The 15,584-nt window shown below is 50.5% G+C and overlaps 1 protein-coding gene across 5 annotated transcripts in view; it reads right to left on the minus strand.

The window, feature by feature from the left end:
* Positions 1-4,973: 4,973 nt before the first annotated feature.
* Positions 4,974-15,584, minus strand: part of SH3RF1 (SH3 domain containing ring finger 1) — a 157,074-nt gene continuing 146,463 nt past the window's right edge. For 4 of the 5 annotated variants that reach the window (XM_061132655.1, XM_061132654.1, XM_061132651.1 and 1 more), the window contains exons 11-12: positions 14,806-15,098; positions 6,578-6,882 (exon numbers count right to left, since the gene is read on the minus strand). In XM_061132655.1, the coding sequence (XP_060988638.1) occupies positions 6,714-6,882; positions 14,806-15,098 (462 nt within the window). In that variant the 3' untranslated portion in view covers positions 6,578-6,713. Of the gene's footprint in view, positions 6,883-14,805; positions 15,099-15,584 lie in introns of all 5 variants that reach the window. The other variant, XM_061132656.1, reaches the window with a different exon arrangement.

A 15,584-nucleotide genomic window follows, 5' to 3' on the forward strand; every position in this document is an offset into this window, starting at 1 on the left:
CCACCAGGGAAGCCCCAGACCCTCCCTCACGAAACCAGCATCCTCCATGAGCATCAGGTCCCAGCAGAGCGCTCACTAGACCTTTCCACAGGAGGGGAAGGAGGGGCGCTCACAGTGACCCCGGGTGACGCCGGGTGTCGAAGGGGAGCTGGCAGCCAGGCCGCTGTCTTCACTTTGCAGCTGCCTTTACAAAATCCGTCGAATGTGCTCCAGTGACATCACTGAATAGGACACTGGTCTAACCCAAAAGGACGTGTCTGCTTTATGTCTTGCAACATCCTTGAGTGCTCAAAAACAGCGAAAAGATAATTCCACCAAGTGTTCAATTTCCACTGGCAGAAGGAATGGCCTAGCTCTGACGGTCAAGATAAAGCCCCAGCCTGCAGGGAACTGACCTTTTGGGGGTGGGGGGGAGTGAGAAGCGTGGCCTTGTTCCCAGGGGAGGGGACGGTTTCATGTGTAATTACAGGGCTCAAATTCTGTTTTCTCTATAAACCTCAACCCCAGTCTGCTGACAACTTTCATTAGCTCACAGAAGGCAGATCCCCTGACCATTGCCCTGACAGCCCCAGAGAGTCACGTGTTCATCCTTGTGGCCCTTTGTGAACTCAGCATCATGTGAAGACACACTTGGAAGATGCGGGGCAACCACGGAGGACTCACTGGCCTCTGTCCGCAGAGAAGCAGCATCTACTCCATACACCACAGGCTTAGGGGACCTCAATTCTCTTCCTGACTCAAATCTGTCACTCCGCCCGATCCTTAGCAATGTGTGACTATTTACATTGAAACTTAGGATGCTAAGGCTGAAGGTCCAATACTTTGGCAAAAAAGGTGACTCATTGGAAAAGACCCTGATTCTGGGAAAGATTGAGGGCAGGAGGAGAAGGGGGTGACAGAGGATGAGATGGTTGGATGGCATCACCAACTCGATGGACACGAGTTTGAGCAAACTCTGGGACATAGTGAAGGACAGGGAAGCCTGGCATGCTGCAGTCCATGGGATTGCAAAGTCGGACATGACTGAGCTACTGAACAACAAAATGCAATCCGATCAGAGGGATTTGGTTCCTTGGTCACGGCAGCCACAGGAGACGGGCAGTGCTCGGACTAGAAGGTGCAGGTATGAGACACCCCGTCACTCGCCAGAGCAGACGGACGGCACTGCTCTGGAGAACAAACACTGATATGTTTATTTCTCCCCTATGCCCACCTATATTCAGAATCCCCAGCCTGAACACAGCAACTCAAATGTTCAACTGCCTTTAGATTCTTCTAGCTATCAACTAGGTGTCTAGATTTAAGGGCCGGCAGGCTGTGGCATACTGATTTCCTTTGATATTAGGTCTTTCAGGGACTCCACTTACAAAAATAATGGAACTCCTTAAAGTGTGAGCTAGAGAAGCTACGGAAAGAGCTGGAGGAAGGCTGGGACCAGCAAAGACACTCTGAATTTTATATCCGACATGCTCACTGTCTGCTCCATGAGGAGGGCTTGGTTTTCTATTTCTTTTTAACTGCTCCTTATCTTCTGGCCCCAGCGTCTGTGCTGAGAGGGTGTGACATGCAGGTCAAGGGACCCTTGATTCTGCAGGGGCTTTGGCTCCCTTTGGGGAGCACATGAGGTCCGGGAGATGGAGTCTGGCCAGCAGAGAACGCTTGCTCATCCACCTGGACGACAAGGTGCGGCACAACTGCGTCTGTGTGCTGGGTGATGCGGGGCATTGCGGGGGTTTGCTAACAACTCAGCTGAAGTGTCCACATGAACACCCGGACCGACAGCACCAGCAGAAGCCTGCTTGTCTCACACCCATCCTCGATGAGCCCCAAGTCTGGAAGCCTGCACCGTAAGACTCTTACGGTGGTCTTTCCCCTGGCTCCGGACCATGGCAGGGGTTTCTCAGGGTTCTGCACCTGGGAACACACACAGGGGCCCCAGAAGAACTCACTGCTGATCTGGGTATGAGTATATTTTATCTTGGAAGGTCTTCATGGAATCCACTGTACCATGAAACAAGTCAGCTGGCTCTCAAGTTCTCAAAGTAACGGAGGAGTCAAAGTCGACCCTTTGTGGACAATCACGTCAGGCACACCCTGGGCTCTTACGGACAGTGAGCTTTCACTCACAGCAGCGGTGGACACCTGGGGCAGTGCTTCTCTTCCTCAGTGATGTCGTTTTTCTGTCTGCTCTTGACCAGTAGTGAGATGATCGATATTTCTCTCTGAAGTTGGTATCCCTTGATTTCTCAGATCTCAACTGTCTAACACATTTCCAATGTCTGCTCATCCCTCTGACTCTGTGATCCCCACAGGCCGGGAGCCGAGGTTCTCTGTCTGTCCAAGGGGAGACTCAGGAAGGAAGCTGGCATGGGTCCCATCTTGAGTGCTGGAGACCACTGCCCCAGCAATTCCCCTTGTCTCCTGCCAGAGACAGTGCATCAAGCATGAGCTAACAGCTAACGCACGCCTTCTTCCCCACCTCCTGACTTCCCACAAGCGGTGGAGCATTCTGCCTCATCTTTGTCCCCTACCCGCGTAGCTCGTGACGGCTGTGCAGCTTTCTCTGCACAAACATCACCAGCGTCCTATTGCTAGACACGGGTTGTTGCCAATATTTTGCTGTGATCGACAAGGTACTGGCATTTAACACTTGACAAATAAGGGCCTCTGGAAAACAGATTCTCAGAACGGGTGAATGCATTTGCAATTTTGATATTTTCCAGACTGCTCTCCCTAGATTTTTTTTTTTTTTTAATCAAATCACATTTTCATCAGCAAAATACATGCTCCTAATTTCTAATTTTTTTAGTTTCTGATTTCATAGGTGAAAGATATTTCATAGTTGTTCATGCACATCTTCATGAGGTAGATCATCTTTCAGTATATTTGCATTCATTTTTTGAGGAACCGCTAGGTAATATTGGCATCAGGTTGACTGTGGGTGAGAGATCAGACCACAGTCATGGGGTTTATTGTCACACAGACCATATCTGAAGATGAGAAGTTAAGGTTGGCCTGAAGGCTGGAAGGTTATAAGGATCTCAAGTGTCTTCTTTCTTTCTCTTTCTCCCCCATCATGCTAAAATGTGGCTTCCATCTTAAAGGTCGCTTATGACTCAAGATAGCTGCTGGAGCACCAGCCATCACGTCTACATTGCAGGCTGCAAGCAGGAAGAAGAAAACAGCCAGAGGGTGTGTGCCTCCTCCCTTTTAGAAACTTCACAGAAGTCCCCTTTGACACTTTCATGGCTGTATCTGAAGGAAATTGGGACCTGGGGCTTTTCAGCTGAGGGCATCGCCCAGGAATCAGTTAATAAGGGGGAAGAGGGCAACAGATAATGAGAGGCTCACTCTGCCAGCTCTGGGCTTTAGAACATCACCCAGGTCGTCTGACCTGTAACCATGGTACAGGGTGGTGGCTCGAAGACCACTGCCACCTGCAGGTCTCACCACCAGGGCTCCTGGGGTCAAGACGGCTGCAGAACAAGACTTGGCATCAAGTGAGATCAAGGTGCTGTTTTAAAGATAGAAACCTAAATAGCCAAGTCAGAAAGTTAATAAAAGTTATTAGCAGGAAAGACAAGAGAAGTAGAATAAATATTCCCTTATAAACCAGAAAGAGGGCATTTTCAGACATCCACAATTCACACCAGCCACCTATTAGCTCCTTCCAGTCTCTGGTGCAATTCACCACCAGGGGCAGAGCCAGGTGTTCACAGGAGTCAAGGAAAGGCAAGCCCACGCTCAGCCTGGACATGGCAACCCTTATGGGACATCCCCTCCATTCTGGTGGGTTGGCACACTCTTCTTGGAAAGGAACAACGTGAATAGGCTGCCACCTTAATAAGAGCATCATTTTACTGGCTTGAAACCATTTTTAAAAATTTCACACAGATACACACAATGAGCTTACAACTTACTCTAATAGCTATTAAAAGCATTTTCTAAACTTGAACCCTAATATTGTAAAGAGCTCTGATTGAAATAATTAACTGAGTTTTGGAGGATGAAAACACTGCCCTGTTCTCAATAGGAACAGAAATGTACATGCACCACAGTGGGAAATATCACCTTCACTTGCTCCTTCTAAACGCAGTCAGACTCAGCCAAGGCTACAAGCGTACACTCTGGGAGAACAAAGTGAAATATTTGAAAGCGGAGGTGAAAACAATGCACATGTTAAAATAGCACTTTTCAATACAGGGCTGTGGTTTCCTCCTCCTCACTGTAACCCAGGGAGGGGACGGGGCAGAAACAGGAGGAAACTAAGTCATCACTGTCTCGTTCGCCTGGTTACAGAGGTCACTTTTGGCAAAACTAAAGTGGCAAAAGAACCCATTTGCCAATGCAGGAGATGTTAGATATACGGGTTTGATCCCTGGGTCGGGAAGATCCCCTGGAGAAGGAAACGGCAACCCACTCCAGTATTCTTGCCTGGAGAACCCCATGGACAGAGGAGCCTGGCAGGGTCACAAAGAATTGGACATGACTTAGCAACTCAACAACAACAAAAATTAAATTAGGAAAATACATATATTTTTAACCTGGTAGACACAGTCTTTTTAAACTTAGGACTTTTTGGTTTCCAGGGGAGATTAAAGTCACAGTGAGCCTGCAGACGATGCTCCCAAGCCTTGCTAAGACCCACAGGCTGCGCCACAGACGGTTTAGGTCTGGCACTCCCGTAGCTAAGAAAGACTTGCGGAGTCACCAGATGATTCAGCCACCATGAATGGGGAAAGGGCAGCAGGCGTGTCACCCACTCCCTGGTGAGATGCCACACACTCTTTTAGGAGGACTTTATAACCAACAAGGTTTGCGGACGGGAGGGCTAAAGTCTATCACAGCCAGCAAGCTGACTATTGTAGATGCCGTTTGTCTGAGGCACAGGCAAAGAATTTTTATGAAGTAGAAATGATGTCAAATGTGTCCCTGTTTAAAAAAGAAAAGAAGAGAAAAAAGTAAAGGAGTCATAAAGTTTGAACATCAAATTTTAATCTTGAACCTTTTCTCCAGTCTTCAAATTATTAACATGAAAAGGAATGATAAACTGCAATTTTATCATTACCCTATCACCAAGTAACAAGCCCTTGTTACAAAGTCTCCATCTACTGTGCCCGAAAACCAACAGGAAACCCATACATTATATTATCTAAATGATCTATTAACAGATGAAATTTTAAACCAACTTCATACCAGGAATCTATTAACAGAGGTACTTCAATCACATAGCTTAAAATATGGAGAAAAGACAGGTAAAAAAGTGATCTTATCTGGTAGTAGTCTTTTTACTTCTTAAAATTTTTATAAAATACACTAATTTCCCAAAATAAAGAATATTATGACACATTGGTGTCAACTTACACAGATGAAAGCTGATGGCAGCTTTTTTTTTCTAGCTGAAGTTCATTTCACCAAAACTTTATATATTACATGAATATCCCAGTATTTTTTTTTAAAAATTCAATACACAGGAACATAATGTACAGTGTCTTATAAAAAATGGTTAATTTAGGAATGATTTCATTTCAACCACATAATATATCTCTTTAAGACCATAAAACTGCTTGCAAGAAGACTCTCAGCTCATGTTTTGACTCCCTAGTTGTAATTCTTAAAGGTAAAAAATGAGAAGGGTTTTGTTTCTGCTTTTTCACGAGAAAACTGTGGTCGCGGCCTCTGCCGCTGCCAGGCCCCCTCCTTGGCTCTGCTTCGAGGGGCCCTGAGCCAGGCTGTGTGGCTGGCTGGGGTGGGGGCGGCGGGGGTCGTGGGCTCAGCCCACCCGTGTCCTGCAAGGGGCGCAGCCCTGGCCTCGGCCGCCTGGGGACAGGAGCTCGGGGTGACCTGGGCAGACGAGGCGCTGCCCGGCCCAGCCGCATGGCTGCTGCGTCCCCTGCGGCCTCTGTGTGGGGTCCAGCCCCACCCGGGGGTGGGGGGCATGGGAAGCACCCCATGAACGCCTGTGGCCCTCAGGGGGCCCTTCTGCACCACACATGGAGGCCGCCTGCGGTGACAGCGCGGGGACATGCAGGCCGTCCGCAGACAGGGCGCAACCGCGGTTCTTCGGTGTCCAGCCATGGAGCCGAGCCGCTTCTGGGACGCAACTAAACCTATCTCTGAACACGAGCTCCCCAAGGGTTGTGCTTTATCCCTCCTCCTAGGAAATCGGAGACCCTCACGATTAAAGTGAGGACTGGGTTCTGGGGTGACTCCAGGCCCAACCAGAAAGACAGGTTCCCACCTCGCCGCCCGGGGACTCCCTCAGTGCCCTGGGTTCACTTGCGGGCCCTGACTTCCCAGAGAGACGGCCAAGCGCGACGGCCAGCATCTGTGACGCAAAGCAGGGGAGTGAGCCCGGGAGGGGGGGCCGCTGTTACCGCAGAGCCAGCAGGGAAGCCCTGGGGCATCTTCCGCACCCAGGGGACTCTGTTGCTCCCAACAGGAGGTCACCCAGCCTCTCATCAGCTACTGCTCCATAAATTAATAACTTCTCAAAATCATAATCCAAAGAATTCATCTATTACAGGAAAAATTCAAGTTTAAAAAAGCAAATAAATTAGTTAAGCCTTGTAAACAGTTGTCCGTCTCAGCCAGGTGCCTCTGTGGAGTGAATGAGACAGCACAAGGCAGGTGTCCGGTGGCCACGGCGGGGCGACGTGCCCGCGGGCCGTCGGAGGGAGGTGGAGACAGACACGGTCCCGCCCCTGCGCTCCTCAGATGTTCTCCACGAAGCTCCCGGGGAAGAGCCCCGTCTTCCCGTTCCGCTGCAGCGTGCCCTTGAACCAGCCGTCCTCCCGCTTCCTGTGCACGAACACGATGTCGCCCTCCTTGAGCTCCAGCTCTGCCTCGCTCTGCGGCGGGTAGGAGACCACCACCCGGTGTCTGCGGGGCGGAGAGGACAGAGATGAGAGACGACAGACAGTCAGGCTTCAGAGCAGAGAGAGATGGTCCATGTGGGGAGAGAGAGGACATGATAGACCGATGGGAGGATAGATGATAGATGGGGCAGAGAACAGATAGATGGTAGATAGACGGGGGAATAGATAGATGATAGATAGTTGGGTGACAGAACAGATAGAGAGATGACACATGCAGGTAGACAGAATAAATGAAAGATAGCCGGGGGAATAGATGATAGGTGGCAGATAGACGGGGGAATAGATAGATGGTAGATAGATGGGGGAACAGACAGATGGCAGATAGATGGGGGAACAGACAGATGGTAGATAGATGGGGGGATAGACAGATGATACATAGTTGGGTGACAAAGAATAGAAAGAGAGATGGTACATGTGGGGACACAGAACAAATGAAAGATAGATGGGGGAATAGATGATAGATGGTCAGAGAATAGGTAGATGGTAGATAGACGGGGGAATAGATAGATGATAGATAGTTGGGTGACACAGAATAGATAGAGAGATGATACATGCAGGTAGACAGAATAAATGAAATATAGATGGGGGAATAGATAGATGGTAGATAGATGGGGGAATAGATAGATGGTCCTGCCTACGATGTTGGTAAAACAACTCACACCGCTACCTTCCCTTGTGGAGTAGATACCTGCTGTGACCAGTGCTTAAACGCGCATAAAGGTCCACGAGCAACCAAGGACTGAGCTGGATGAGGCTGGACTCCAGGGAAACTCTTCCTTACACACCCAGCTCTTCTCAGGGCAGCTTGTCCCAAGGTTCACACAAGGAGAAGGGACTGGGGCCACCTGCTCAATCTACCGCCAGCCAGGAGGCTGGGGCTCTGATCGCCACGGGTCAGACATATGGTCTGCTCCTCTGAGCGTTCTCAACTCAGGGATCACTGGGAAAAGGCGTAATTATCATTTCAAGATTCCCGAAGCCTGGCTGGTGTAAGGTCATCTACCCCCTGCTTCCAGGCTTGTTTCCTTCTGCAAAATTATGCTGAAGATTCACGGAAGCCAGGGGGAGATGAGCTGTGTTTCACCCTGTGTGGTCTCTGCCCACCTGTGTGACCAACAGAAGCCTGCGCAAATGATGATCTGGGGTACTGAGGCAGGGTCCTAACGGGTGTGCGGTGGCCCCCACTCTGCTGTCTCCAGGAAACCACCCACGCTGCCAGGCAACTCACCGCCCCGTGCACAGACGTGCAGGCCAGGTAACAGAGGTCTCTTTCCAAAAGTCGGTGGCAATGTGAGCAGCCACCTGGAAGGGGTCTTCTCTCCCCACTCAAGCCGTCACAAGACTGCAGCTCAGGTAGACGTCTGGACACTAACCTCAAAAAATGCCCTAAGCTAGGACCATCCCTGTAAGTCATACCCAAAGTCCTAACCTCCAGAACTGTGAAACGATACACGTTCACATTTAATTTAAACTTCCGAGTTCTGAAGTAATGTGTGACACAGCAAAGGATAACTTATAAACGTGGACACACCTCTCTCACTGGCTGATCCTAATCAATGAGTTTTAAGCTATACAAGTGGTTGAGTTTCTATTCTCATTTGGTTCTCAAACTCAGAAAATGAACTTTGAGCCTAAACGGTGACACACTCCACTATTCTTGCTTGGGAACCCCGTGGACAGAGGAGCACGGGGGTACAGTCTACAGGGCTGCCAAGAGCTGGATGCAAGTTAGCAACTCAACAACCACAACAGAGCTATAAAAGCGGCTGAGTTTCTACTCTCATTTGGTTCTCAAAGTCGGAAAACGAACTTCTAACCTCCTAGGACTCATTCTTAACAGCACATAGAGAATGTCATGGCTGAAAAAATGGTTGTCAGAACTGGTCTACAGAACTGCCCAAACCTCATGAAACCCATCGGAGCACAGTCCTTCTGGAGGATCACTGGTTTTACCAGCCTCCAACACATAAGGACCAGAATCCATTCATGCGAGGACCTGAGCAAGAGCCTCAGGCTATGACTCGATTAATAAAGGCATCTCTACACAGGCCCAGCGGCCGCCTGGACCATTCCCGGGTGACTCTGGGCTCGGGAACCAAGTTACCGCTCAGGATGTGGACCAGAAGCGCAGCACAGAGGCTGCCTGGCTGTTCGTGAGAGGTCCTGGGAGGCCAGAAACAGGACAGGCTGCGAGCAAGCCTGCGGGTGGGTGGGGAGGCCTGGCCTCTTGTGAGAAGTGGACCTGCGGCTTATGCTCAGAGCAGCTTTTGCTTGAGCCTCAGTTTCCTCATCTTTGCACTAGGACGGCCGTGACCCACACAGGTGTTATCAGTGGGGACAACATGGGTATGATACACTCAGCACGTGTCTGTCACAGAGTTCACACCCTGAGCGCCAGGTCCCACCACGACCGTGTGTCTCAGGTAAGAGCGGGCGGGCGCCTGCTGCTTCCAGGAGGCATGGCCTGGAGGACAGCAGCCGGACCACAGCCCTGACCAACTTTAGAACGACAGAGCCAGGGTTGTGGAAGCCCTTCTCTGACAGCTTGCGAAGCAGGACGAATGAGTCCATCGTGGGCTACTCTGGAGGAAGGGATCCAGATGAGAGGATATCTCAAGTCCGACGCCAACAGGCTGAAGAGCCTGTGAAAAGCCATGCTGCCATCTGGGGCAGGTTAACATTTGAGCAAAGCTCCATAATTACAGAAAGACGCACACAAGTAACTCATCATAATCAGAGCCAATCTCTGACGAAACGTATCGCCCCTGGTCCTCCGCGAGCTGCCTTAAAGGTGAAATGGAACAAAAACTGTTCTTGAAGAAAGTGACTAGATTAACATTTGCATTTTAGAAAATGCACTAAACCAACTCTGTCAAACATTTTCTGAACTAGAACTGCTGCCGAGCTAAGACCACAATCTTCCTACTTGGTCCCCAGGGGAGAGGGTTTTCATGGCTGAGTGACAAGCCTCCTGCGCTGAGAGGAGCGAAAGCCATGACCTTGGACCATAGGGAGACCACCGGCTGCAGCAGAGACTCTGCTCAGATCCTGGCCCTGGCCTGAAGAGTGGTGTGCACACAGATTCCCAACAGGCATGCTCACGACCAATGCTGGGCACAGCGGGCCACCATCCCAGGCATGGAGCAGCTTTGCCCAGTCCACGGTCACTGACCCCAGCAACGTGAGTGCAGCCACAGAGCCCAACACCTGTTGCCCAGCCACGACCCCTCGGGTGTTCTGAGCAGGGATTCTGGGGCGTCCTGAGCCTCAGGCGCCATACTTCTCTCCCACAGCCGCCACGGACCTGGGGTCCACCTTCCACGTCTGCACCCCAGGCTCGCCGCTCTGCCCCTTCCCACCTGAGCAAAGAACCTGCCTGTCCTCCCAGCCTCCAATCTCCTCCCAGCCTCCAATCTCCTCCTGTCCCCACTCCATTCTGCACACAATCAAAATGCTAACTTTCTTAACTGCCAGCTCGATTTGCAGCTATTTCTCGCTCAACGTTCCTTACAGCTTCCCAACTCCTCGGGCAAGGTTGCTCCCCAGTCTGGCGTGTGAGGCGCTCGAGGGCCTCAGTCTCTCTGCAGCCACAGCTGATGGCTATCCCCATGCACGTGCACTCACAGCCGTGCACCTGCACACTGCCCCGGGTGCGGCCTCTGCCCCCAGCCCCAGGCCTGGGCTCACACGGTCCCCTGGGGGCTCCCTTGGACAAACCTGAGCCCACCCACGCCCAGCAGGCTCTCAGAGCCGTGCTTCATCTGACCCGCGACTGAAGGAAACCTCATCCCTGACCAGAGTCCAGAAGCCCTGGGCATGGTCCTTAGCACAGTACACAAGGCCATCCTCCATGAGAACGTCCAATGACGAAAGGAAAGGTTTAATTGTATAGCAAAGTGATTTTTCCAAATGTACAACGTTCCTCAAAAAGGAATGACATTCTGACAGAGGTTACCACATGGATGAACCTTCAAAATATTATGCTAAGTGAAATCAGTCACACACAATTCCACCTATGAGGTGTGGAGACTAGTCAGACCCAGAGAGACAGAAACTAGAACGGGGTTTGTCAGGGGCTGGGGAGGGCAGGAATGGGAAGCTAGTGTTTAACGGGGTGATGAAAAGCTCTAGAAATGGATGGCAGTGATGGTTATACTACAATGTGAATGTACTTAATGCTACTGAACCATATACCTGAAAAAAAAAAAGGCAAATTTTATGGACATTTTAGCCCAATTTAAAAAAAGATAAATGAATTTACAAATTAATGAAGGGACTTCCCTGGTGGTCCAGGGGCTAAGACTCCCCACTCCCAGTGCAGGAGCCCAGCCAGGGTTCAACCTCCGGTTAGGGAACTAATCCCACAGGTCGCAACCGAGGCCTGGTACAGCCAGACAGACAAATACTTCAAAAAATTAATGGGAGGCGGAAAGAAAGGAGAAGGGAAAGAAGGAAAGACAGGGAAGCAGGGAGGAAAGAAGGAGAAACCATCGAAAGCTACGTGGCTCCTGGCTGTTGGGAGGTGCCTCCTGCTCCTTTCGGACAAAGCCGGGGGTGACGAGAGGCAGCTCACAGACCCGGCCCTGAGCGGGCCTCAGCCTCTTGTGGGACACTGAGGCTTGGCGGATGACCACCAAGGTGGAATGCAAGAGAGAGATGCCTGCCGCGTAAAGAGGCTCCACGGACACCCCAGGGCAGTCCTTCGGCCCAGGCTCAGCTATTCTGGCTTCTGCTTAGAGGGGCGCTCCTAGTCTTTCATTAGCACAAATTTTCCACTTCCTTAATTTTTTTGGTCTTTCTCGTGTCTTCTGTAGTTCACGCCTTTCTGTTTCTAATCTCTCCTGATTGAGCCCAAGTCGCGTGCCCAGGCTCTGGGGGGCAGGGTGCCCACTGTCCTGGTCTGGGTGGGTGACCTCTGCTACTAGTATGTCACTAGCAAAACGAAACTTGCTGCTTTGTAGTTTGCTTGAAGTCTGAGTGACTGACGCTCATTGCTTCATGCAGTGGGTTCATGTCACAGCCTCAAATTAATCATTCTGTTTAAGCCCAGCTGCCTCTCTATAAATCTATCTCTGTCCAATTTGTATGTTTTTGGTATGGTTCCTGATCAAAGATCAGAGATCCTTTTCCAATTTAGCAGATGGGCTTATCAGTTTAAATCCTAAACTTAAAAAAATATACGGAGATGACTTGCTGTGTCTCCTTTATCTGTAATTTCTTTTTGTAGGGAAAAAAACTGTCACACATATTTTATTTGCCATCCCTTCTGAAATATTTTATTTCTATGTTCTCTTTGCAATTTCCTAATTATTTTTCCTCAGTCCTTCCAAAATAGAGCCTGCAATATCTGCTTTATTATCTCTGCTGTCATCAATTTTATTCCGCCCCCAGAATACAGTATTTCTTGCTTGTTTTCCTCAGTCTCTCTCACAAACACAAAAGATTCCTTCTGGTTCTCAGAGAACAGGCTCAGCTGACCCCAGATCTGTCCACACACCTCCAGGCGCCTCCCTCCCTCCTCATAATGTTAGACGAGAGCAGAGCTGCTTTCTCCCACTTGGGATTTACGGGGCAGGGTCCCACTTTGAGAGGAAATTTTATGCCTGTTGTCACTCTCATCTGCAGGTGAATCCTATCTCATACTACACTGATATTAGACATTAAAAATATTTCTGTGGAACTCTAGAAGGAAAAATTCTACCAGAAGAGCCCCATGCTCTCGCACTTTGTGGGGGCAGGAGTCGTGACATTTAGACTGTGAACTGAGGACGCTAAGATCCTGAAATGCTTCCTAAATTAGACTGATGTGAAAGCTAACCTTCACTGCATTTTTAGCACGAGATACTTTTTCTTAGGCTGAAATTTTTAAAATCCCAAAAGAGGTAATCCCTAAAATACATCCTTGGTAGTTTTTGAGTAACCAAAAAATTTCCTTCCCAGTGGATAAGATAACAGGATAATAGACTGTTTTCCTGTGCTACTTGCTTCCACGCATTTTTCCTGTTGTGTCTATAGTCAGGCAGACCTAAGAAGCTGAGTTAGACACATACCATCACCATCACTGTAGGATGGCAAAAAGGCTGTGAGAAGCTGCTAAGGCTAGATATTATATTCAATATCCCACTGAGCACGTGGATTATAAAAATATAAATGTGGGGCAGAAATTCTCTCCAAAGACCACTTTCCCACTTGTAAAAATGGAAATGCTTCTATAACATACCCAGCAGAGGATCCCTGTGTGCCCTGCCCACGTGATCAGCAGGAAACCTGCCTGCTCCTTGTCTGGAGGGGGAGCCGCCCGCGGCCCCTCCTGTTGAGATGCTCTGGACTGTGGGAGCCTTCTGCAAGCAAGACGACCCGCTGTGAGCAAGGTGCTCCTCTGTGAGCCGGGCTGGGGTGCAGAAGCTTGGAGACTGGCCTCTGGAAAGAGCCAGTGCTGGGGGTGGGGGGCAGGAGAGCTTGGTGTGGGGGTCTGGTACAGTGAAGCGGCCCCCCAGGCAGACACAGGGACACCACCAATGACAGGGGAGCGGGGAGGCTCGGCTTGCAGAGGGACTTGCACTTCAGGGTCAGGGCGCGAGGAACCGCCTCTGTGGCCCAGAGAGAGTAAACCAGTCACTGGACTGGGTCCGGGGCACAGGCGCCCTCCCTGGAGAGCCAAGAAACACTGCAGGAAAAAGCAGGACTCTTGGAATGAAGGGTGACGTGAACTTGGGGCAAAATCTCAAAGCGTGGCTGAGAGCCCAGTGGATGAGGGGAAAGACAGAATGTTTTACAGGTGAGGAAGAAACACTTTTCAGGGTAATGTCTCTTTTCAAAACTGGTTTTAGAAGGGTCAGAACTACACAGAATTATTTTGTGTCCCCATAAAAGTGCACAGCGAATGGTGTACTTTGTATTTAAGGCACATAGATTATTTGATTAATTCTTCCCTGAGTTACTTCTGGGTAATAAAGCAAGCCCCCCAAACTGTCTGAATGAAGGCCTCAGGTCTCGGTGGGTACGAGTTTTCATCTGAAATACAGCATTCAGGTGGATTCAAGTCATTGTAAAGTGTAACACTTGACAGTAAGATCTTGAATCACTAACAGAAAATGCTGCCCCAAAGGCGACACCTCCACAGATGAGAAACGTGCTCTGTGTGAGACGCAGGGACAGAGGGACTCGAGCTTGCAGAGACAGATGGCACCTCCTCCAGCAATGCTTACATACTTGTGCTAACGTTATGGGAAAACAGTCCTCTAGTTTCAGGGTGCTTCATGCCATCTTCTCAGGCAGCACACCATGCTGCCTTTTTAATTCATATGATCCGAGCAGGTTTTCGGTTTTGGTTTTTTGCTCTCGGATCGGCTTTATTTTTTTCCTAACAGGTTTCTGTCTTATTAAGTAGATTTTCTCTGCTAACATGCTCCAAGAGCCCCAGTGCTGAAACAGACAGGACAGCTCCTGTCTGTAAAGGCGACTTGAGGCCACAGTCACTGCATAGGGCTCACTGTTCTGAGGGTGACGGAACCCAGTCACTGGGTCGGCAGGGCTGGGCCAGAGCTCTGCCACCTTCTGGGTCAGGAAGAACCTGAGGAGAACTCTGGGGATGGGACACTCCAGCAGCTTTACAACGCGCAGGCGGTGGCATTCATAAACCTCCGATAAAAAGGGCCAAAGATGAAACGAGGGTGGCTGGCTGGCCGTGCACGAGGAGCCAGAAGAAGGCAGGGACCAGGGCCGCCGTGACCACTGCCCCGCGGAGGAGAGCTCTGGAGACATGATGGAAAGGGGCAAGGATGCAGAGGTGACCGCAGAGATGGAACAGGCCCCCCGAGGGAGACAGGAGCCAGCGCCGGCTGTGGCCGCAGACCCCAGGAAGGAGCCTGGGACGTCGCGGGTGCTGCAGGCCTGCCGGCTCCCAGCGCCCATGACGAGAACCCACCTCTCACACACGGCGGGCCGCACCTCACTGGCCGCGGGGCCCAGAGATGAGCAGGGCTGCCGGGGGGGCGGCGCCACGGGGGCTGAGTCCAGGGAGCAGGCCCTGCGCTGGGGGCCTGGGGCCACGGTGTCCGCGTCGCAGGGCCCGGGGCAGGCGCAGGGGGTGCCCGGGGGCCCACAGGACAGCTCGGCCCCCAGCTCGGCATCCAGCGTGGGCGAGGCCGGTGGTGATCCCCGCGGCTTGCGCTTGGTGGAGGCCCCGGACAGCAGCTTCAACAGCCCCTTTTTCTCTTTCTAAGAAAATAAAAAAAAGTGCATGGGTTGGAGACACGGTTCTGTTGGCAGAGTTTCAAGTTCAGATTTGAGCTTTCCAAGGGACCCCTGAGGCTGTCTGGGACTCTTGGTCTGGCTCCTGGGGCTGTGTGCTCAATGTCCTTCACCTCTCTGCACAACCCCCACCCACCCGCACATCTTCCCTGGTTCTGGACATTCAAGTGCTTGTCACCAACCTCCATGGAGGTGGGATGAGCAGATAAAAAGGAAGGGGAACCAAAATCTCACCAATTCACTTCCCAGGCTTGGTGAAGGCAAAGTAGACACTTTAGGACAAAATGGAAATTTCGGACGATAGCTTTAATTTCCTGAAATTCTGCCTGTTCTATCTCCAATTCTTGTGTGCTAGACTCAATTAACATAAACCCACTTCCTTTTTAGCATTTTACTCCACAGCCATAGACCTGAGGCTTATCCCTCAAAGGGGATGATGTCTTGATCAGGGTG

The sequence above is a fragment of the Dama dama genome, chromosome 29, assembly GCF_033118175.1.
Source record: "Dama dama isolate Ldn47 chromosome 29, ASM3311817v1, whole genome shotgun sequence".
NCBI lineage: Eukaryota > Metazoa > Chordata > Mammalia > Artiodactyla > Cervidae > Dama > Dama dama.